General features: G+C 41.3%; 2 protein-coding genes across 6 annotated transcripts in view; both read left to right on the top strand.

Annotated features, from left to right (window-relative positions):
* Positions 1 to 11,295, top strand: part of LOC5510731 (ephrin type-A receptor 4) — a 23,971-nt gene extending 12,676 nt beyond the window's left edge. The window contains exons 9-18 of one of the 5 annotated variants that reach the window (XM_048730090.1): positions 4,388 to 4,566; positions 5,232 to 5,445; positions 5,883 to 5,996; positions 6,254 to 6,441; positions 7,273 to 7,392; positions 7,570 to 7,640; positions 7,712 to 7,752; positions 7,831 to 7,927; positions 8,357 to 8,407; positions 9,056 to 11,295. In XM_048730090.1, coding sequence (XP_048586047.1) covers positions 4,388 to 4,566; positions 5,232 to 5,445; positions 5,883 to 5,996; positions 6,254 to 6,441; positions 7,273 to 7,392; positions 7,570 to 7,640; positions 7,712 to 7,752; positions 7,831 to 7,927; positions 8,357 to 8,407; positions 9,056 to 9,134 — 1,154 coding nt within the window. In that variant the 3' untranslated portion in view covers positions 9,135 to 11,295. The remainder of the gene's footprint in view (positions 1 to 4,387; positions 4,567 to 5,231; positions 5,446 to 5,882; positions 5,997 to 6,253; positions 6,442 to 7,272; positions 7,393 to 7,569; positions 7,641 to 7,711; positions 7,753 to 7,830; positions 7,928 to 8,356; positions 8,408 to 9,055) is intronic. The other 4 variants (XM_048730088.1, XM_048730089.1, XM_048730087.1 and 1 more) reach the window with 4 other exon arrangements.
* LOC5510768 (tyrosine kinase receptor Cad96Ca) lies at positions 2,792 to 23,737 on the top strand. The gene is made up of 13 exons (XM_048730092.1): positions 2,792 to 3,113; positions 3,707 to 3,915; positions 4,010 to 4,067; positions 18,976 to 19,154; positions 19,431 to 19,644; positions 20,095 to 20,208; positions 20,382 to 20,569; positions 21,424 to 21,543; positions 21,721 to 21,791; positions 21,863 to 21,903; positions 21,971 to 22,067; positions 22,904 to 23,003; positions 23,316 to 23,737. The coding sequence occupies exons 1-13, from the start codon at positions 3,014 to 3,016 to the stop codon at positions 23,373 to 23,375; spliced, it is 1,551 nt and encodes a 516-aa protein (XP_048586049.1). The 5' UTR covers positions 2,792 to 3,013; the 3' UTR covers positions 23,376 to 23,737.
* The last annotated feature ends 325 nt before the right edge of the window (positions 23,738 to 24,062 follow it).

A 24,062-nucleotide genomic window follows, 5' to 3' on the forward strand; every position in this document is an offset into this window, starting at 1 on the left:
GAGACTTTGTTTTGGTTTTTCTTTGATCATCTTCATTAAGACATAGGGGAGATAATCGAAGATACACCATTTTATCAAATTCTACTTTTCTTACCACCTTTATTTCTGACGATGACATGGTTTGCATGACGCTGCTCCCTCTTCTTCTTTTCGAGCTATTAGATGTTTTATGTCTTCAAACTTGAAAATGCCTCTTTGTTACCCTGACGTACCCTAAGGCTCAAAATAGACCATCACAATAACGATACGTATCGCGTGACCACTACTTTTTACGCTATTGCGTGCGGTTAGCCGTCGGTTATTTACGGAACACTTCCGGGGTGATTGAGCAGACAGCTTCGTCCCGATGTAACCTCGAACCTCTTGATACCTTCATAACAAAGTGAGTAGATGTGTTTGAACCATTTGATAATAATCGTAAGTCATCATAAGTTAAATAAATGTAAGAAGAATACTTGATGTAATTCTCTTGGTGTAATTCTATGTAATTCATAAAGACGTTATATGATTATCAAAGAATTTTAATTCTCATTGGATTTCTCAGTACGAAACCTCTCTAGCCCACCAGCTCTACCTTTCTCCGATTGGGAATATTTTTTTTTAAGTATTCATTTTCGTATAACAAGTATGTTATCGCAGTCTAGCAATTATTTCGTAGCATAGAACTGTACTGTGCTGAAATGGTAATGTTTTCTATAGTCATTGTATTCCCCTTCCTATATCAGATGTGCAATTTCTTGCAGGACACCATAAAAGATGAGGATCTTGTTACAGGTTGCTGGCGTACTCGTCTTTTCCAAGATCTCAAACGCCGAAAGAGGTGAGTTATATTATGAGATATATGATACTGATTCTGTGCAGATGCTTTGTGATTCGCTTGAATAATACTGTACTCATTACTCGCCAAAGCATAACTTGTGTAAGTATATTTTCATATTTTTCATTTAATGTTTGTAACTATTAACTCGTTTGCATTGTCCCTGTAGCTAAAGTTTTTATCAATACTTTAAAGCTGTAACTGAGAACAAAAGTCATTTTAAAACAGTTTAACCAACTAAAAAACTGTTTAATAATTGATGAGAACTAATATTGCTATGGCTTTCAACAAATTTTGCTTAAATTGACATTGAGTGCGCTATGGTGATAATTGTGGGCTCTTCCTATAACAGTTCCTTTGGCCAATTTCATGAATGGTAGACCCTGGCGTGAGCGATGGTCATATAATGGAAGCATAGTAAGGCAAGAATACATTTTACATAATACAAAAAGTCCTCGAATATAGGCTATTCGATTCATTATTTATTTATCCATGACTTGGATATCTGTTTTAGTCCTGGGATTTGAGCAGACTCGAGCTTGGTGCTTGTGATGACACTTCTTCGTCGCAACCGAACGGATGGGTGAGAAGTGACGTCATCAACACTGGACCCGCCACTAGAATCGAGCTCACGGCAACATTCGATGCCAGGGACTGCTCCTCGTTTTCTGTTGACCCTTACTGTAGACATGACTTTGACGTCTACGCGCATCAGTCTGAGACTCAGTACTCGGGTCCAGTCCCTGACCCGAACAGCAGTCCACCGGGGACATACAGCAAGATCGGGACGCTGAACGCGACGAAACTTTGGACCAGTCTTGGGAATAAGACACAAAATGTACAGACATTATCGCTTATTCTAGAAAACAGCAAACCGTACGTCTATCTTGCCCTTCATTACAAAGGCGGGTGTTTTGCGGTGCAGAGCATTTTAGTAGAATATTTTCGATGCGCGGATATGGCGCTACCAAGTACACTGGTACAACTCGGCGCGACTGTAGCACCTGCTAACAATTCTATCAAAGTAAGTGGAGCATGCGCACCAAACTCCAAGCAAGTGTCAGGGGCGGGAGATCTCTATGGCTACTGTCAATCAGGCGGGGAGTGGAGTTCTGGCCTTTTCAGCGGGGAATGTCAATGTGACGCAGGACATCAAAACACAACCACAGGCGGAGGCGGGGCTGAGTGCCAAGGTGAGAGAAAAAACATGAAGAGAGATGTGAATGTACGGTATAAGGTGTTTCCAATAAAAAAAATTAACGTTTTTGAATAAACGATTTCGCGAACCATTATCGAGAGTAGACTCGTTTTTGAAAGATTTATGCGCACTTCTGAAATTGTTAAAATGAGTCTACAAACTCGGCGCATTTTTTATCTTTTTCTGAGAATCAGAAAAGAAGCTATTAACATTATTTGGATTTATTTCATAAAAACATACACATCACATTTTCCTGTGTTTCACGTGTTCATTTAAGCATGTAAAGTTGGAACTTACAAAGCTGTCCATGGATATTTTGTCTGCGCAAGTTGCCCTGACAACAGTGTTGCTATGGAAATTGGAAGAAAAAGCTGTACTTGTGTCAGCGGTTTCTACAGGAAGGCGAACGAGTCCATCAGCTCCGCATGTACAGGTATTAGGGTCATAAGTACTAATAATAAGAAACAAGGTGGCATGATTCAGATGATCGTGGCACTTTGATGACGTAATGTACCAATCACTGATCAAAAAAACCATAATCTCAGATTAATCAGATCACAGGTAGCTCAAACACATTTTGATAATTGCCTGTATATACAAATGCTGATGGGAGAAATACTATGGGATGTGGACATTAAAAAAAGCGTTTATTTAGATTCACTGAATCTTCCGGTGTGTGCTCATACCCGATATCATTGATTTTCATAACTTCTATCCTTACTTTCTTATGCAGACCTGTGGTCTGATCTGCTTTGTTTGAATCTTTTAGGCCCACCATCACCACCAACAAGTTTAATAAGCCTTTCCTGAACAGCTCTGCAATAATCCTATTCTGGTCAGCCCCCAATAACACGGGCGGTCGGACTGACGTGTACTACTTGATAGAGTGCTTCAAATGTGACAGCGATGGCTCCGTCTGTGTGGAGGCCTGTGGAGGCACAGTTGCACAGCACGGGACGTCGGCGCGGGTCAGCGGTCTGTCTGCCTTCACGTACTATATGTTCAGAGTGTATGCGCGTAACGGAGTCAGTGATCAAGCCGAGATGGGAGGTCAAGAGGCCGAGTTTGCCAAGCTGGTCATACAAACAATTGACGCGGGTAAGATGAAACCAGTTATTGTTTAAGATGTCGAAACTAAAATAATAAAAATGATATTGGCAGATATGCAACTTTTTGGAGTTCAACCGGTACATTATAAACTGGCCCTGTTATAGTGTTTTTAGTGATATTCACAAAGTATTCACTATAGGGATGGTCTTACATAAACTGGCCCTGTTATAGTGTTTTAGTGATATTCACAAAGTATTCACTATAGGGATGGTCTTACATAAACTGGCCCTGTTATAGTGTTTTAGAGATATTCACAAAGTATTCACTATAGGGATTGTCTTACATAAACTGGAACTGTTATAGTGTTTTAGTGATATTCACAAAGTATTCACTATAGGGATGGTCTTTTAAAAAGGTAGAGTAACCCGCATCTCATAAATGAAATTGTCAAACCCTGAGTTTTCAGAGTCTCCAAAGCTTTACAAGTTAAAATCCTAATAAAACAAGCATCACAAAATGAGAGTGTACAAAAAAAGATATCAGAAAACAAGCATTTGGAACTGCTGGTATTAGCTATATATTCCTTTCAATCTAAAAGCGTAGTCGTAATATTTCACATTTCAATGTCTTTCTGTTTTAAGTCCCTGGCAAGCCTGAAATCACCGCGGTAGAGAAAGTGGACTCGACCCATGTCAGGGTCAGTTGGAAGCTTTTGAAGCACAATGACATCATAACATCTTACGAGCTCAAGTACCACGTGACTGGAAAGCCGGCCAATGAAAAGTCAGTGACGATAAACGCTACAAGAGCGACGGTGGATATAGACCGCGATAAAGACTACCAGTTCAGGGTCAGTGTTTACCGCTTGCAATCATAGAATTTTAATTCTAATTATTAAAATAATCAAAACCCTCAAAATCCCGAATTAATTTATTGTCATTCAGGTGCGCGGTCGGACAAGGCTGGGATATGGACCCTTCAGTGACGCCGTGGGCTTACAAGGTGATTGTACCAGTCATCTGTAATTGTCTCTCCTTGACTTTCATATTCTTCGTTGAACATCCTTGTTGCTGTCGCGCTTTCCTAATGGTCATCACACTCCAATATACACATTTCAAAATACGATTTTTTGCGGTCGCGCGTACTTCCGATGTTCTAAACCTCCACCATCACTAAACAAGGCAGGGGGGCGGGGTACTGGGGGCAGTGCCTCTATCATGGCCCCCTCCCCCACATATTACGAGGCTTGCTACAACTTTGCTGTGTTGTATCATTGAAGCTTGTCTGTTTGTGTGACTGTGTTGTTGTGCCTTTATCCCTAGCTGGCCAGACCGGTAGCTCCAGCAGTAGTCCGCTTGTGATCGGCACATCAGTCCTGGGGGTGGTGCTAGTCCTGGTTATCCTACTGGTGGCAGCGGTGTGTATGTATCGAGTCAGGAGGGACAGACGCGCTCCTCGGGAAATCAAGGCAACTGTACAGTTTACCGTGAGACCTGAATGTGTAAGTAAGAAACCAGTACATACATCACCTGGACAAACTGTCTGAATGTGTAAGTAGGAAACCAGTACCTACATCACCTGGACAAACTGTGTGAATGTGTAAGTAAAAAACCAGTACCTACATCACCTGGACAAACTGTGTAAAGGTGTAAGTAAGAAACCAGTACCTACATCACCTGGACAAACTGTGTGAATGTGTAAGTAAGAAACCAGTACCTACATCACCTGGACAAACTGTGTGAATGTGTAAGTAAGAAACCAGTACCTACATCACCTAGACAAACTGTGTGAATGTGTAAGTAAGAAACCAGTACCTACATCACCTGGACAAACTGTGTGAATGTGTAAGTAAGAAACCAGTACCTACATCACCTGGACAAACTGCGTGAATGTGTAAGTAAGAAACTAGTACCTACATCACCTGGCCAAACTGTGGTTGCACTTTGCACCAGATGGGAAATCTAAGAAGAACACTGTTGCTGTATTAGTGATTCTTAGAGTCATTTGTTGCAAAAGTCAAGTTGGGTATTAAATACTCATGATCCGTCTTGTGACTCAGTATCCTTTAGAAAAACAATTTTATTTTATTTAATCCGTCTATTGGAGATTATTTTGTAAAACAATACGGTTTATAAATATTGATGGGATATTTTTCATCGTCTATAGCAAGGAGAATACGAAGACATGGGAGAAACGAACCCCGGACTTGATGCTATCTACTCGTGCGTCGGAGAAGACGAAGCTTGGGAGGTCCCGCCCCAGAACCTGTCAGTTATCAAGCGACTGGGCAGCGGTAACTTTGGTCACGTGGACAAAGCGATGGCTATTGGGATCCCCGGGTTTCCAGGCCAGGTCACGGTTGCCGTTAAAACTCTTAAATGTAAGCAAACCACCTTAATAATAATCTCTGGCATCATCATCAGCAGCATCAATTGAATCAATTGACCGCATCGTTGCTATTATTGTTTTCATCAGCAGTAGCACCTCCTTATCAGCACATTATCATATTCTACTTTGAAGTAGCCTTTAATTTCGACGAAACTAAGTGGCAGAGTCGAACTCATTCAATTTTCCTGTTTATGATCTCGACAATCTAATTTCATTACCCTCATCATGTCATCATCTCCATCATCATCATCTTCATAACAATCATCACCATCATCATCGTCACCATAACAACACAAACCACCACGACTACCATCAAAACTTACAAAACTAACACTTTAACCATCCTAACAACCAGCACTACTTTCATCATCGCATTCGATGCTTAATTGTTGCTTTTATTTTATCCCATTTTCTACTCGTGTTCTCAAGCTACTGCTCAAGAGAAGGACAAAATAGACTTCCTGACGGAGCTGAACTTGATGAAATCCCTCAGGCCTCATCCACACGTTGTACGTCTGATTGGCTGCTGCACCCGACAAGCAGGCGAGTTATCAAGTACCAATAGCGAGTTCCAAGAGGCGAGTAACATGGTATTATGTTACTGATCACTTTGCGATCACCAATGAATACTTACGGTAGATGTTCTCGAATAGCATGTTATGAGTTGCTAGAGGTGAATAGAGTTAAAACATGTTGCAGATTACTTGGCGATCATTCTTGAATACTTGAAAGCCCGGAGACTTGAATAGCGGGCTACCAGTTTAATCAAATTTAGATTTTTTGTAATGTTTACTTTGCAGATCACTTGGCGATTATTCTTGAATACCTGCCGTATGGAGACTTGTTGGGCTACCTGCGGCGGTCACGTGGTCATGAGGACTGGTACTGCTCGGGTGATCTCCGCCCCCCGTCGCGCCTCGTCTCGAAGGACTTGGTCAAGTTCGCGTGGATGATAGCAGACGGCATGGCCTTTCTTGCCGCAAACAAGGTGATAACTTATCTCCAATATCATAGTGCCATCTAATGAATAACAAAACAATCAGAAAATTAATATTGCCTATTGCGACGCGCTATTGTGACAACCATGTAAGGGATCGTCCACACTAACGCGGATTCAAAAGTATCCAGATTCTTTTCGCCGAAAACGCATCACTTGATTCATGTCCACACTATCGTTTTCGTAGCGTTTTCACCTGGATCTAGCCGTCCTCACTAACACGGAATAAAACGTTGAAAACGCTGAATGGTACGGGTTGACGTCATTTTTATGATATGCGCATGCTCAAAGCAGCAGGCGCGCCTGTGATATGACGCCAGCGTATCCATTTTGATACGGATTCGACCGTCCACACGACGGAAGTATCGAAGTATCCATTTTGATTCAGTTTCGACAGCGTTTTCAAAAGTACCCGGATTCGCTGGATCCAACGCGCGTGTTAGTGTGGACGGAAGGCCTAAACGTATCAAAAAGTATACGGATCAAACGAGTCCGTGTTAGTGTGGACGGCCTCTATAAAGGTTAGCCCGAGAGAGCACACGCAAGAACCACATTTTTGGCGATGCGCACAAACGTATTGCTTTATCATGGTGGTTAGATTGTGAAACATTATTACAACTAGCTATGTACATCTGGCTTAATCACAATTTTTCACACAACCTGAATCACAATTTTTCCTTAAGCTTTGCTATTTCCTACAAGCTTAAGCTAACCATTCAACAAACAAGGGAAATATAACGCCAACTAACAACCAAAAGACTTCACCTGTTCGTTTAAGAGCTTTCATTGATTTGCTTTCTTATAGTTATTCGTCTGTTGCAGTGTGTCCACCGCGATCTTGCCGCTCGTAACGTACTCGTAGGGGAGCACAACACATGTAAAATCTCGGACCTCGGGCTCGCTAGAGACGTCAGCCAAGACATTTACACGCGGACGTCTTCGGTAAGTCGTCATGATGGTGGTGTATTTGCTAACTGTTAACATGGATATTCTCGCTCTAAGTAGTTCACGTGCATCTCTTTCACATATTCCTTGAGATTAAAAAGTAGAACGAAAACATCGTCATGATGTCATAAAAGCTGCACACCTTGTAACATGATCTTGGGCTCTGTTGTGCAGGCGCGGCTTCCCGTCAAATGGATGCCGCCCGAGTCGCTGTTGTACGGACAATCGAGCAGCGCTAGCGACGTGTGAGTATTAAGCAATTATTTGGCTTTGGAAACATTGATAACTAGTTTATATACCCCAATTCTCTCACCAGATGGTCTTATGGCATAGTCCTGTGGGAGATTTTCACAATTGGTGAGTGTCCTGTCTTATTTTCTTTGTCTTATTTTATGTCTTTTTATCCGCGCTCGCTCATGACGTCATCCTCTTCAGGCGACTCTCCCTACCCTGGAGTAGGGAATGACTACATTCCACGCATGATTCGTGAAGGATACCGCATGCCAAAACCACTTCACGTCGGGGACGCCTTGTGAGTTGCTTTCGCTGATTGACATTTAGTGAGAATCATTAGGTAGGGAGAGGTGTAGTAGTTTGTTTTTATTTGCAGGTTTATGATATTTGAATGGATTGTCATTTGTTTTAGAAAAAGAAAACATTTTGTTATTTTTATGGGGGGGAGGGGTGAGCGGTAGGGGAAAGCTTGTCAATGGACCATATCCAAGAATGCTTATAGGGAATTGATAAGTGTTTAAACTATCAGGTCCATAACAAAGATAGTATGAATAATCTGTTTTTTTAACTGGGATTTTGTTACAAAAATACTTGTAGGGCTAATGATGTGTTGTTGTGGGATATAGCAAACAATGTCTATTAGCACATATTATTAGATACTGAGCTGTCTCTGCTTTTGGTTACATGTGTAAGTCTGAGTTGCTGAGCCACGTGGTTTCACCACTAGGTACTCTGTAATGCTTCGCATTACATGCAGGCGTTACAGCAAGACAAGAAGGTGGGTTAATGTTCGATCCATTTTATTTCGTTAATTCAACGACAGACAAATCTAGTACCGAGATTGCGAAACACTTATCTAAAATCAAAGTGTTATGCTTCATTTCCACAATCGACAATATCAAAGTGTTATGCTTCATTTCCACAATCGACAATATCAAAGTGTTATGCTTCATTTGCACCATCGACAATATCGCAATGGTATCCAGTCACTTCGTCCACAAACCGTGTCGTCCACAAGTCGAGTCAACTCGTCCACAAGTAGAGTCAACTCGTTCACAAAAATAGAGTCAATTCGTCCACACATAGTTTTAACAAAAAAGTAGCCTCGAAGCATGAGTGTTTCATATAAAAACATGTAACTGTGAAAAAGAGAGTCTTTTTAGAACTTCAAATGCATAGTTATTCGAAACACCAATTCGACATAAAACATTTTATTAAAACGAACCCGCTCTTATTTCTTTAACACATCACGCACCCATACGTAAGTAGCACCGAATTAATCCCTGGAATACGTAGATTAAGGATTGTGTGGTTATTTTTGTGCGATTTTAGTGATGCGGCTAAAATTAGCTTCAATAGCTTAGCAAGTGATCGGACATAAAATAATCTCTATGATATATTTTGACTTTTTGTTTTTATTTTTTAGGACTACATCAATCTTGACTTGTATAAAGACGACATGTATGTCAACTTTGACGCAGCGTGATGTGCGCATGCTCCTTTGATACCGCTGATCTAACCAGATTCTGCTCGTGTTTCAAAAGAATATGCTACGGCGTAAGCAAGGTGGTGATCAACGACAAAGACAAGAAAGAGAAAAGGAGGAATGAAAAGTTCTGAGACACCGTGATGATGAAATGATATTAAACAATGAAAACTAACTGCGAATTCCTGATAATAAAGGCACCATTTTATCAAATTATGAAAACTGAGAGAATTCGTGATAATACAGGCACCACTCTATTAAACCATGATAACTGAGTAAATTCCTGATAATAGAAACACCGCTTAATCAAGCCATGAAAACTGAGTGAATTCGTGATAATAGAGGGACCATTGTATTAAACCATGAAAACTGAGTGAATTCCTAATAATAGAGGCACCACTGTATTAAACCATGAAAACTGAGTGAATTCGTGATAATAGAGGCACCACTCTATTAAACCATGAAAACTGAGTGAATTCCTAATAAAAAAGGGAACACTGTGTTAAACCATGAAAACACAGTGAATTCCTGATAAAAGAAGGACCACTGTATTAAACTATGAAAACTGAGTGAAGTCCTGGTAATAGAGGGAGCACTGATGTAGTGTACTAGCACACTTTACTTAAGTATCATATAACAGAGATGACGTTATTGATAATGATTATTTGTAATACCATATAAGGTCATGGCGTATGCCATAAGTTGTAAATACTTTGATTAATGCTCAATCTATATTCGCAAACCAAAGCGTGCGGTTGTGTTAACTGACTCCAATAAATATATAGCGAAAGACACTAAATTGGCGACGAGCGATTCGGGATCATGGCCCAGCAGATGGCACTGGGCGTCCCTGTCCCAACTTATACAGGAGTTGATGACATCGAGAGCTATATGGAGCGATTGGAATGTTATTGCGATTTGATGAAGACTCCAAAGGAAAGCAAGGTTGCGCTTCTCCTTTACGGATTGCGGGGCAGTATGAAACACTGAGGGATCTAGTGTCGCCTGAAGTACCCAAAACGGTGGATTTCAAGGTCCTAAAGGATAAGTTAGTGAAGCATTATGGTTCCGTGCGGAATACGCGACTTGAAAGGACTAAAGTCCGTGCAGTAAAGAGGGAAGGAAACGAGAGTGTGGCGGCCTTCGAAGTAAGATTGCGGAATGCAATCCGACACTGCGGGTTTACCGGCGAGACTTTAAACGAGAACCTCGTTGAACAGTTTATATCTGGTATAAACCACAGTGGCATAGAGCGGAAACATTTGCAGAAGGGGAACGACCTAACTTTGGCCCAGGCGATTCAGTTGGCAAACACGTTTTTGCTGTTTGAAGATTCAGCACGTTGTGGAAAAGTCGAAACACCCCCCTATAGAACAGCAAAGTGGAATTTTCAACGTAAAGTCCGAAACAGAGTGCTATCGCTGCGGAAGAAAAGGGCATCGATCCAGCGACAAAGTCTGTAAAGCATTGGGGAAAAAATGCAACAACTATGGAGTCGTAGGACATTTTGCAAAGTCGAAATTTTGCAAAGGAGGAGAGTCGAAATCTCATGGAATGGAATTCAACACGAGATAACAGAAGAGTCAGCAGATAAGGACAGTGGGGTGACCCATTTATTTTCTGTAGATGAGGAGATAAGACAACTCAAGGAGACTCCTATGTGTCAGGCGATAGTCGGGGGAAAGAGTTTTCCGTTTATTATTGATTCCGGGGCAGCGGCGAATATTGTTTTAAGTAAGCTTTACGAGGAAATTAAGAGTAATGTTTCGCTTAGGAAAACCAGCAAGAAATTGTATGCTTTTGGTCAGAAACAGAAACATCTTTATATTTGCACACAAAATTAAGTGTTACATAGGTTGGGTTTTTTTTTGTTTTCATATAATATTACTCTTCTTTTTCTTTTTTTCTTATATTCATATATATATTGAGAGAGGGAGAGGAGAAAAACAACCTAACTTGCAGACCAAGGGGGAACAATGCTTCGGTGCGGGCACCCTAGAATAGCTTGAGAGCTAAACGGGCTAGGGTGCACTCAAATGTTAGGGAAAAATCCTAGTTTGGAGATCTGGAGGCTGTGTGCATAAGCAAGAACGTACGAGAAAAACACAGATATAGAGACACGACAAGGATACAACAAGGATACGACAAGAATACAAGCTGGTACAAGCAGAGCGGAAACAGTAAAAGACTAAAGGAAGGAAGGAATATAAGGCCAAGAATTAGTTGATAGTATGGGTTACAGGTGAAGATGTGAGTGGGTTAATAGGTGGCGACCATATCGTCTGATAATTTTTCTTGGAAGGATTTCATATTTAGGTCTTTGTCAAGAGGACGCGCTTAAGCTGAAAGGCGAATTTGAAACGGAAGTTAGTATCTGTAGCCGGAAATGTGTCGCAACGTTTTATGTTTTTGATGGCAATGCATAAGTTAGCAATTTGATTAGTCATAATACTGCTAAGAAGCTATAATTATTACAGGTAAATTCAGTTTCAGAACAAGAACAACAACAATGTAACACTAGCCTAGGTTCGGAAATGAAGTCTAAATTTCCCGAGTGCTTTTCAGGGGTGGGCAAACTAAAGGGAAATAAGGTTAAGTTACACATTGACGATAAGGTGGAAGGTGGAACCGATTGCTCAGCCAGTCGGAAGAGGAAGACATAATCGAACCAGTGGAATGTGTAGCATCGAGATGGGTAAGCCCTATTGTGGTAATTTCTAAGGCGAAAGATGAAATTAGGATGTGCATTGATTTGAGGAAAGTTAACCAGGCAGTTTTGCGCGAAAGGTATCCGATTCCGACTATGCAAGTTAGACCTTAAACAGGGATGTTTCCAGTTAGAATTAGAGGAGGAATCGCGAGACGTAACCACTTAAATAACCCATGTAGGATTATTTCGCATGAAGAGGTTAGGTATGGGAATTTGCAGTGCACCAGAGGTATTTCAGTATACAGTGCAGAAGGTGTTAGTTGGATTGCCAGGAGTGTTAAACTTGGCAGATGACATAATGGTATTTGGTAAAGATCAGGCTGAACACAAGAAAAGACAAACAAGTGTTAAGTTATGGAAAGATTATCAGAGAGCGGGTTAACACTTAATCCGGAGAAGTGTCGGTTTGGTTTATCTTCGGTTACGTTTTTAGGACACGTAATTTCAGACAAAGGGATAGCTGCAAACCCAGGCAAAGTGGAGTCCATAGTCAATGCTAGAGCTCCAGTTAATGTAACAGAGCTACGTGGATTCTTAGGCTTAGTGCAGTATATAGGCAGGTATATCCCAGATCTAGCAACACTTTCCTCACCTTTAACGGAACTTACTAGGAAGTCAGAGACCTTTGAGTGGACCCCCAGACAAGAAGATAGTTTTCAGGCTATCAAGCGTGTGAGTGCCAGCGAGACCTTAGCTTATTTTGATAGGCAGGCAGAAACTCTCGTAGTGGCGGATGCTAGTCCTGTAGCTTGGGGCAGTTTTGATACAGAAGCGGGGAGGAACTGAAAAGGTGGTTGCTTATGGACACCGTAGTTTGTCAGATGTGGAGAGTAGATATTCACAGACAACGTCTAAGAAGCACAGTGTGGTGGGTAGGCATTGATAGGGACATAGAGAAACTGTGTAAATCATGTGAGTCATGCCAGCTAGTGTCTAGTTATGACAGACCAGTTCCCATAGCAACAACAGAGACAACATCACCCTGGAAGTTTTGTAGTACAGACTTGTTAGGCCCACTTCCAAATGGTCGTTACGTTATTGTGATAATTGATTACTTTAGTAGGTACTTTGAGGCAGCATTGCTCAGATCTACTAAGAAAGGGGCAGTTATAGATTTTCTGGATGCCATTTTTACGAGATTTGGCTACCCAGAAGCCCTCAGGTCAGACAACGGGCCACAGTTGACTTCGGTAGATTTTGAGGCATACCTTAGAAGCAATGGCATCAAGTGGGCGTCAACTACTCCGTTGTGGCCACAGGCAAATGGTCTCGTAGAGAGGATTAACAGAACCATAGAGAAGATACTTAAAATAGCCACTGTAGAGAAAAAGGATCTTTAGAAAGAGTTTAGGAAGTTCCGAGTAGCGTACAGGTCAACTCCGCATACAAGTACTGGGTGTACTCCCTTTTCTCTGATGTTCGGGAGAGAAAGAGTGTAGGTTTTTGTCGAGGGTCGAGGGTGAAATGTCGAGGGTTAAGGGTAACTTTTTAAATATTTATCGGAAAGACTCAGCGAATAGCTCATTCTACGCGCTTGAGTCCCAGGAGTACGAAGATAATTTCGGATGTTCGGTACCTTTTATAGTTTTCGAGTAAAGTGCGATTTAGTGAACTTCGAAAAATGCCCATAACTCATCGAGTTTTTATCCGAAAAAAAAACTACCCTAAATTTTGTGCATCTAGGAAAATTGAAGCGATTCAGAGATTTTTATTTTAACAGTAATGAAAAATAAAGTGGTCACTCTGTGGCGCCTAGTGTACCTGCAGATAATTTTCCATTTTCCCACGAAAGTGAGTAAAGTGAAGGCGGAGTGGAATGTAGGTAAATAATTGTCCTATTATGTCCTAAATAATGGCGCTATCAATGAATACTTAGAGTATCACCAATATTTTGGGTGTGCTACAAGGTAGAGATTGGGAATGGGTCTAGCATTTCATTAAGGTAGAGAAATAGCTATAATCAATAAAATTTGGACCATGCATTTCAGTGGTGGGTATGCAGTATACAGCACTTGAATCTTTCTACAGCATATAAAGGTGGATTATGTTATCATGAATCTCTTTTAAATTATCAAAAGAAATTCAGGGGGGTCATCTACCTTAACTGCCCAAGGATTCTTCATATAAAAATATGGTAATAAAGCTTGCCTCTTCTTTAGGCAGTGCCTAAATCTATATATTTTTCTCTACACTTTGAACACCTGTGAAGCTGGACAGATTTGAAGATTTTTGGAGCACTTATAAAATCTGAAACCCCTCCTAGTCTTACGATTTCTTTGCAATGCGCAGTCATTCTTATCAGACAATTGCAGCATATTCCCAAATATCCACGCATATCGACGTTTTGAGAATCCGCGCAAAAAAGTTTTGTTGTAATCCGCAGATTCGCATGTCATTTTAGACGCAAAAACCTTTTCGACTCCGCCAATGTTTAATCGAAAGGTGCTACTTTAAGGCACTTCGTATTATGCGGCCATAAGTTTTACCTTAAAGTTATTGCAACACAAATGATTTCGGTGTTTAATGAAATGTCGTTGGTAACCTCCCAAAAGTTCTCCAAGGTTTTCTTGGGGGAACATCTTGAAATTCAACAATAAAGATTTTTTTTGTCAGTAAACTTGTATTCTATTGTTATTCATGGCGCACTAACCCTCCGCGAACGCAAACTTGACGAGATCCCTCTGTCAGTGCGCTCATGATAAACAAAATAATCCAAGATGGCCGAAAAATAGAAATTCTCTCAAGATGTTGTTTAGAATGTCTTTTCTTATCAATTAACAATAAAATTGTTTGTGTTTCAATTACTTTTAAGTTCGGCTATAATTTTTTTTATAGTGACTGAACTAAAAGGGTAACAGAGTAAGGTGACCCAACGCGTGACCATTACTTGTCACGCGTGCATTGAGCCGTTACACATTAGTTTACAGAACACTTCCGGGGTAATTGAGCAGACAGCTTTATCCCGATGAAACCCCGAACCTCTTGGTACCTTCATAACATAGTAAGTAAATATTTGTTATGCAAATCCCGCCATAAAATATACTAGAGAAATCGTAGTAGAATACTTGGTGGTTGCCATGACTTTGTTGGCAAAAGAGGCGCTATTTTTATAGAATCTTAATTTAATCATGCGAAGATCGTTATGGCCTATTTCCTTTTTGGGTATAAAAACCAGGTTCTTAAGTAAGTTTTTAGTTTAGTCTACCCCTGCTGATTTGGATATATGTCTAGTTATTTTATTTATTTATTTATTTTTTTGCGGGGGGAGGGGGTTATTAGTAACAGTCTCGTAATTGTTTCATATTAGGTTTAATGTTTGCTACCTTCGCTTTGTAATTTTTTGTCATTCATTGTATTGTCTATATAAAGATATGCTATCTTTATGAGGACACCATGAAGGTGTGGGTCTATCTGGTTGTTGATCTACTCGTCTTTCTCTACTCTTCACACGCCGAAAGAGGTGAGTAGTTACCGGTGTAAAGGCATTAGAGATGCAGTTTGATTTGTTTTGATATGTCTCGTCGTCACTCTCGAAGCATAACATAACAATTAAGAATATTTCAATACCAGCATTTTATGTCATTTTACGTAGCTAATACTGTTTGTTTCGTTTTGTACGCAGATAAGAAAGTACTTCATCACTATATAAGAAACCAATTGAGAAACAATTTATTAAAGTTAATAAGAGTTATTTTTAATTTGCAAAACTTTTCGATTCGTTTGCATGCATTTGCATTGAATACGGCTCATGGATAATACGACGTTTGAACTTAGGCTTATACAGAACATAAAAGTCACAATTTCATGAATAAGGAAGTGATTAAATATGCCAATTTCAATACATTATTGTAGCGGTATGATGGCGACTAAACAGTGTCATAGGGACTCGAAAATTTAAAAACAAAAACGTCTCAAAAGTTATCAAATGCATTGTAAACGTTCAAAGTTTTCTTATTCCAGTTCCTTTAGCGAATTTCATGGATGGGAAACCGTGGAGGGAGCGATGGACAAGCAGTGCAAGCAGTGTAAGGCTATGATTTCTGAAGTTGTATTCGATATTCTCGAGCTTTATTTTTGTTTTGAAATCGCTGGTGAAATATTTCTATAGCCCTGGGATTTGAGTAGATCCGAGCTTGAAGCTTGTGCAACTTCTTCGCCGCAACCGTGGGTGAGAAGTGACGTCATCAACACTGGACCCGCCACTAGAATCGAGCTCACGGCAACATTTTATGCCAGGGACTGCTCCACGTTTTCTGTTGACCCTTACTGTAGACATGACTTTGACGTCTACGCTCATCAGTCTGAGACTCAGTACTCGGGACCAGCCCCTGACCCGAACAGCAGCCCATCGGGGACATACAGCAAGATCGGGACGCTGAACGCGACGAAACTTTGGACCAGTCTTGGGAATAAGACACAAAATGTACAGACATTATCGCTTATTCTACAAAACAGCAAACCGTACGTCTATCTTGCCCTTCATTACAAAGGCGGATGTCTTGCGGTGCAGAGCATTTTAGTAGAATATTTTCGATGCGCGGATATGGCGCTACCAAGTTCACTGGTACAACTCCGTGCGACTGTAGCACCTGCTAACAATTCTATCAAAGTAAGTGGAGCATGCGCACCAAACTCCAAGCAAGTGTCAGGGGCGGGGGATCTCTATGGTTACTGTCAATCAGATGGGGAGTGGAGTTCGGGACTGTTGAGCGGGGAGTGTCAATGTGACGCAGGACATCAAAACACGACCACAGGTGGTGGCGGGGCTGAGTGCCAAGGTGAGAGAAAAAAACATGAAAGAGAGATGTGAATGTACGGTATAAGGTGTTTCCAATAAAAAAAATTAACGTTTTTGAATAAACGATTTTGCGAACCATTATCGAGAGTAGACTCGTTTTTGAAAGATTTATGCGAACTTCTGAAATTGTTAAAATGAGTCTACAAACTCGGCGCATTTTTTTATCTTTTTCTGAGAATCAGAAAAGAAGCTATTAACATTATTTGGATTTATTTCATAAAAACATACACATCACATTTTCCTGTGTTTCACGTGTTTATTTAAGCATGTAAAGTTGGAACTTACAAAGCTGTCCATGGATATTTTGTCTGCGCAAGTTGCCCTGACAACAGTGTTGCTATGGAAATTGGAAGTACAGGCTGTACCTGTGTCAGAGGTTTCTACAGGAAGGCGAACGAGTCCATCAGCTCCGCATGTACAGGTATTAGGGTCATAAGTACTAATCATAAGAAACTAGGTGATGAACTAGGTGGCATGATTCAGATGATCGTGGCACTTTAATGACGTAATGCACCAATCACTGATCTAAAAACCACAAAAACCATAATCTCAGATTAATCAGATCACAGGTAGCCCAAACACATTTTGATAATTGCCTGTATATACAAATGTTGATGGGAGAAATACTATGGGATGTGGACATTTAAAAAAAGAGTTTATTTAGACTCACTGAATCTTCATGCTCATACCATATATCATTGCTTTTCACAACTTCTATCCTTACTTTCTTATGCAGACCTGTGGTCTGATCTGCTTTGTTTGAATCTTTGCTATTCTTTAGGCCCACCATCACCCCCAACAAGTTTATATAAGCCTTTTCTGAACAGCTCTGCAATAATCCTATCCTGGTCAGCCCCCAATAACACGGGCGGTCGGACTGACGTGTACTACTTGATAGAGTGTTTCAAATGTGACAGTGATGGCTCCGTCTGTGTGGAGGCCTGTGGAGGCACAGTTGCACAGCACGGGACGTCGGCGCGGGTCAGCGGTCTGTCTGCCTTCACTTACTATATGTTCAGAGTGTATGCGCGTAACGGAGTCAGTGATGAAGCCGAGAGGGGAGGTCAAAAGGCCGAGTTTGCCAAGCTGGTCATACAAACAACTGACGCGGGTAAGATGAAACCAGTTATCGTCTAAGATGTCGAAACTAAAATAATAAAAATGATATTGGCAGATATGCAACTTTTTGGAGTTCAACCGGTACAACATAAACTGGCACTGTTATAGTGTTTTAGTGATATTCACAAAGTATTCACTATAGGGATGGTCTTTCACTGTTATAGTGTTTTAGTGATATTCACAAAGTATTCACTATAGGGATGGTCTTACATAAACTGGCCCTGTTATAGTGTTTTAGTGATATTCACAAAGTATTCACTATAGGGATGGTCTTACATAAACTGGCCCTGTTATAGTGTTTTAGTGATATTCACAAAGTATTCACTATAGGGATGATCTTAAAAGGTAGAGTAACCTTCATCTCATAAATGAAATTGTCAAACCCTGAGTTTTCAAGGTCTCCAAAGCTTTACAAGTTAAAATCCTAATAAAACAAGCATCAAAAAATGAGAGTGTACAACAAAGATATCAGAAAACAAGCATTTGGAACTGCTGGTATTAGCTATATATTCCTTTCAATCTAAAAGCGTAGTCGTAATATTTCAAACTTCAATGTCTTTCTGTTTGAAGTCCCTGGCAAGCCTGAAATCACCGCGGTAGAGAAAGTGGACTCGACCCTAGTCAGGGTCATTTGGAAGCTTTTGAAGCCCAATGGTATCATAACATCTTACGAGCTCAAGTACCACGTGACTGGGAAGTCGGCCAATGAAAAGTCAGTGACGATAAACGCTACAAGAGCGACGGTGGATATAGACCGCGATAAAGGCTACCAGTTCAGGGTCAGTGTTAACCGCTTGCAATCATAGAATTAATAATCAAAACCCTCAAAATCCCGAATTAATTTATTGTCATTCAGGTGCGCGCTCAGACAAGGCTTGGATATGGACCCTTCAGTGACGCCGTGGGCTTACAAGGTAATTATACCAGTCATCTGTTATTGTCTCTCCTTGACTTTCATATTCTTCGTTGTACATCCTTGTTGCTTTCGCGCTTTCCGAATGGCCATCACACTCCAATATACATATTTCGAAATACGATTTTTTGCGGTCGCGCGTACTTCCGATGTTCTAAACCTCTACCATCATTAAACAAGGCAAGGGGGGCGGGGTACTGGGGGCAGTGCCTATATCATGGCCCCCTCCCCCACATATTACGAGGCTTTTTATAACTTTGCTGTTGTATCATTGAAGCTTGTCTCTTTGTGTGACTGTGTTGTTGTGCCTTTATCCCTAGCTGCCCAGACCAGTAGCTCCAGCAGTAGTCCGCTTGTGATCGCCACATCAGTCCTGGGGGCGGTGCTAGTCCTGGTTATCCTACTGGTGGCAGCGGTGTGTATGTATCGAGTCAGGAGGGACAGACGCGCTCCTCGGGAAATCAATGCCACTGTACAGTTTACCGCGAGACCTGAATGTGTAAGTAAAAAACCAGTACCCACATCACCTGGACAAACTGTGTTTGCACTGTGCCCCAGATGGGAAATCAAAGAAGAAAAACATTACTGCTGTATTAATGATTCTTAGAGTCATTTGCTGCAAAAGTCAAGTTGGGTATTAAATACTCATGATCCGTCTTGTGACTCAGTATCCTTTAGAAAAACAATTTTATTTTATTTAATCTGTCTATTGGATATTATTTTGTAAAACAATACGGTTTATAAATATAGATGGAACATTTTTCATCGTCTATAGCAAGAAGAATACGAAGACATGGGAGAAACGAACACCGGACTTGATGCTATCTCCTCGTGCGTCGGGGAAGACGAAGCTTTGGAGGTCCCGCCCCAAAACCTGTCAGTTATCAAGCGACTGGGCAGCGGTAACTTTGGTCACGTGGACAAAGCGATGGCTTATGGGATCCCGGGGTTTCCAGGCCAGGTTACGGTTGCCGTTAAAACTCTTAAAGGTAAGCAAACCACCTTAATCATAATCTTTGGCATCAGCAGCAGCATCACTTGAATCACCTGATCGCATCGTTGCTATTATTGTTTTCATCAGCAGTAGCATCCTTATCAGCACATCATCATCTTCTACTTTGAAGAAGCCTTTAATTTAGACGAAACTTAGTGGCAGAGTCGAACTCATTCTATATTCCTGTTCGAGATCTCGGCAAGCTAATCTCTTTACCCTCATCATGTCATCATCTCCATCATCATCATCATCTTCGTAACAATCATTATCATCACCATCATCATTTTTATCACCATCATCATCGTCACCATCAGAACACAAACCACCACGACAACCATCACAACTAACAACCACTTTAACCATCCTGGCAACCAACACCATATCATCCCTTTTGATGCTTCTTTGTTGCTTTTATTGTATCCCATTTTCTACTCGTGTTCTCCAGCTACTGCTGAAGAGAAGGACAAGACAGACTTCCTGGCGGAGCTGAACTTGATGAAATCTCTCAGGCCTCACCCACACGTTGTACGTCTGATTGGCTGCTGCACCCGACAAGCAGGCGAGTTATCGAGTACCAATATCGAGTTCCAAGTGGCGAGTAACATGGTATTATGTTACAGATCACTTGGCAATCATTCTTGAATACTTGAAGCACGGAGACTTATATAGCGGGCTACCAGTTTCATCATATTTAGATTTTTTATAATGTTTAACTTGCATCTTACTTTGCAGATCACTTGGCGATCATTCTTGAATACCTGCCGTATGGAGACTTGTTGGGCTACCTGCGGCGGTCACGCGGTCATGAGGACTGGTATTGCTCGGGTGATCTCCGCCCCCCGTCGCGGCTCGTCTCGAAGGACCTGGTCAAGTTCGCGTGGATGATAGCAGACGGCATGGCCTTTCTTGCTGCAAACAAGGTGATAACTTACCTCCAACAGTAGATAAAATATCATAAGCCCTTGATGATTTTTATAGAAATAATAGCAGTAACATCTAATGAATAAAAATGCAATCAGAAATTTAATATTGCTTATTGCGACGCGCGCTTCCGTGACAACCATGTAAGGGGTCTTCCACACTAACGCGGATTTAAAAATATCCGGATACGTTTCGCCGAAAACGCATCACTTGATTCTCGTCCACACGATCGTTTTCGTAGCGTGTTCGCCTGGATCTAGCCGTCCCCACTAACACGGAATTAAACGTTTGAAAACGCTGGAAGGTACGGGGTGACGTCATTTTTTTTATGATATGCGCATGCTCGAAGCAGCAGGCGTGCCTGTGATATGACGCCATCGTTTCCATTTTGAACGGATTCGAACGTCCACACCACGAACCAAAGTATCCATTTTGATTCACTTTTGACGGCGTTTTCAAAAGTATCCGGATTCGCTGGATCCAACGCGCGTGTTAGTGTGGACGGAGGCCTAAGGCCTAAACGTATAAAAAAGTATACAAATCCAACCAAATTCGTGTTAGTGTGGACGGCCTCTGAAAGGTCTACCTTAGCCCGCGAGAACACGCGCAAGAGCCATATTTTTGACGATGCGCACAAACGTATTGCTTCATCGCGGTGGTTAGATTGTGAAACATTATTACAACTAGCTATGCACATCTACCTTAATCACAATTTTTCTCACCTACCTAAATCACAATTTTTTCGTTAAGCTTTGCTATTTCCTACAAGCTAAAGCTAACTATTCAACAAACAACCTCGACCGTTTAAGAGCTTTCATTGATTTGCTTTTTTATAGTTATTAATCTGTTGCAGTGTGTCCACCGCGATCTCGCCGCTCGTAACGTACTCGTAGGGGAGGAAAACACGTGTAAGATCTCGGACCTCGGGCTCGCGAGAGACGTCAGCCAAGATATTTACACGCGGACGTCTTCGGTAAGTCTTCATGATGGTGGTGTTTTTGCTAACTATTAACATGGATATTCTCGCTCGAAGTAGTTCACGTGCATCTCTTCCACATATTCCTTGAGATTCAAAAGTAGAACGAAAACATCGTTATGATGTCATAAAAGCTGCACACCTTGTAACATGATCTTGGGCTCTGTTGTGCAGGCGCCGCTTCCCGTCAAATGGATGCCGCCCGAGTCGCTGTTGTACGGACAATCGAGCAGCGCTAGCGATGTGTGAGTAGAAAGCAATTATTTGGCTTTGGGAAAATTGGAAACTACTAAATATTTACCGATTTTCTCACCAGATGGTCTTATGGCATAGTCCTGTGGGAGATTTTCACAATTGGTGAGTGTCCTGTCTTATTTTCGTATGTCTTTTTATCCGCGCTCGCTCATGACGTCATTCTCTTCAGGCGACTCTCCCTACCCTGGAGTAGGGAATAACTACATTCCGCGCATGCTTCGTGAAGGATACCGCATGCCAAAACCACTGCACGTCGGGGACGCCTTGTGAGTTGCTTTCGCTGATTAAATGACATTTAGTAAGAATCATTAGGTAGGGAGAGGTGGTAGTTTGTTTTTATTTGTAGGTTTATGATATTTAAATGGTTGTCATTTGTTTAAAAAAAAATTGTTATTTTATGGGGGGGGGGGGGGGGGGGGGGAGGTGTAAGCGGTAGGGGAAAGCTAGTCAATGGACCATAACCAAGAATGCTTATATGGAATTGATAAGTGTGTTTTTAAACTACCAGGTCCATAACAAAGATAGTATGAAAGATCTGGGGTTTTTTTAAACTTGTATTTTGTAACAAAAATACTTGTAGGGCTATTGATGTGTTGTTGTGGGATATAGCAAACAATGTCTATTTGCACATATTATTAGATACTGAGCTGTATCTGCCTTTGGTTACTTGTATAAGTCTGTGTTGCTGAGTCACGTGGTTTCACCATTAGTTTCTCTGTAATGTTGTGGTTAAATGTGTTCGCTGAGTTGCTGAGTCACGTGGTTTCACCATTAGGTTCTTTGTAATGTTGTGGTTAAATGTGTTCGCTGAGTTGCTCAATCACGTGGTTTCACCACTAGTTTCTCTGTAATGCTGTGGTTACATGTGTTCGCTGAGTTGCCGAGTCACGTGGTTTCACCATTAGGTTCTCTGTAATGCTGTGGTTACATGTGTTAGTCTGAGTTGCTGAGTCACGTGGTTTCACCATTAGGTTCTCTGTAATGCTGTGGTTACATGTGTTCACTGAGTTGCTGAGTCACGTGGTTTCACCATTAGGTTCTCTGTAATGTTGTGGTTACATTTGTAAGTCTGAGTTGCTGAGTCACGTGGTTTCACCACTAGGTACTGTGTAATGCTCCGCTGTTGGCAGGAAGACCCCGATGAGCGGCCCACATTTGACGAGCTTCGTGATAACATGCAGGCGTTACAGCGAGACAAGAAGGTGGGTTTATGTTCGTTAAAAGTGTTCTTATCGGCCCAATGCTTTGTTAAGTAATTTTTATTCAACATGCAGACAAATCATGTAATTAAGTTTCGAAATTAACCTTAAAACAAAGGTTAAACCTCACTTACGAACCTTGATAGACAATGAATAGCTTTCCTAAATAAGTCAGTGGATGCTGGATGTTTTGCTAAGATGACAATTGACGCCTGGGTGAGACTACCTTACAATAGCTAAGCAAGAGATTGGACATAAAACATAGATATAGATATAACTAGACTTGATTATAAAGTTTCTTTTTCTTTGTTTTAGGACTACATCAACCTTGACTTGTATAACGACGAGCTGTATGCCAACTTTGACGCAGCGTGATATGCGCATGCCCCTTTATACCGCTGACCTAGATACTGCTGATCCAGAATACAACGTATAGTAGATAATGGGCCTATTTCTAGTTCCACTATGACCGCTGGACTTACAGACTAAGGACGCATAAATACAGTGTTAGCCTCGACTCCATGCACATACCAGCGAGAATCCTCTGGAACTTGGAATAAAACAAAGCAAAAACCTGTTAATACTTCATGATCTCGCTGGTATTTGCAATCGATTCAATTGAAACCGAGGCTTGCACTGTATTTATGCGTCCTCTGTGCCTATGACCAGCAGGCACAGTGGAACTCGAAACTGGACTATTTGGTGATGACTGACAAATTCAGCAATTGAAAAGTTGAAGAGGGGGGGGGGGGGGGGGGCTAGTGTTTATTAGTATTAGGTATGGGAGAGAAACCCTGACGAGCGAGCCCCAGGGGGTAGCTAAAAGAGAATTAAGAGGGGTTGGGTGGGTGGGGCGAACTGCACCACACGAGAATTTCAATTGACAAGTAATTATTCAGCGCGAATAGAGTCGTAGTCGTATAAATATTTAATGATTTATAATACTTTGGAGAGCACGACACTAACGTAAAGCTCCGTGAAAATCCTGAGAGACGTTGGCCCAGCAAACTGGGTACTGTTTTTTCCAGCCATGTTGGAAGGTGCTACGAAGTTGTCTGCCAG

Source organism: Nematostella vectensis, chromosome 7 (genome assembly GCF_932526225.1).
Source record: "Nematostella vectensis chromosome 7, jaNemVect1.1, whole genome shotgun sequence".
In the NCBI taxonomy this organism is placed as follows: Eukaryota; Metazoa; Cnidaria; class Anthozoa; order Actiniaria; family Edwardsiidae; genus Nematostella; species Nematostella vectensis.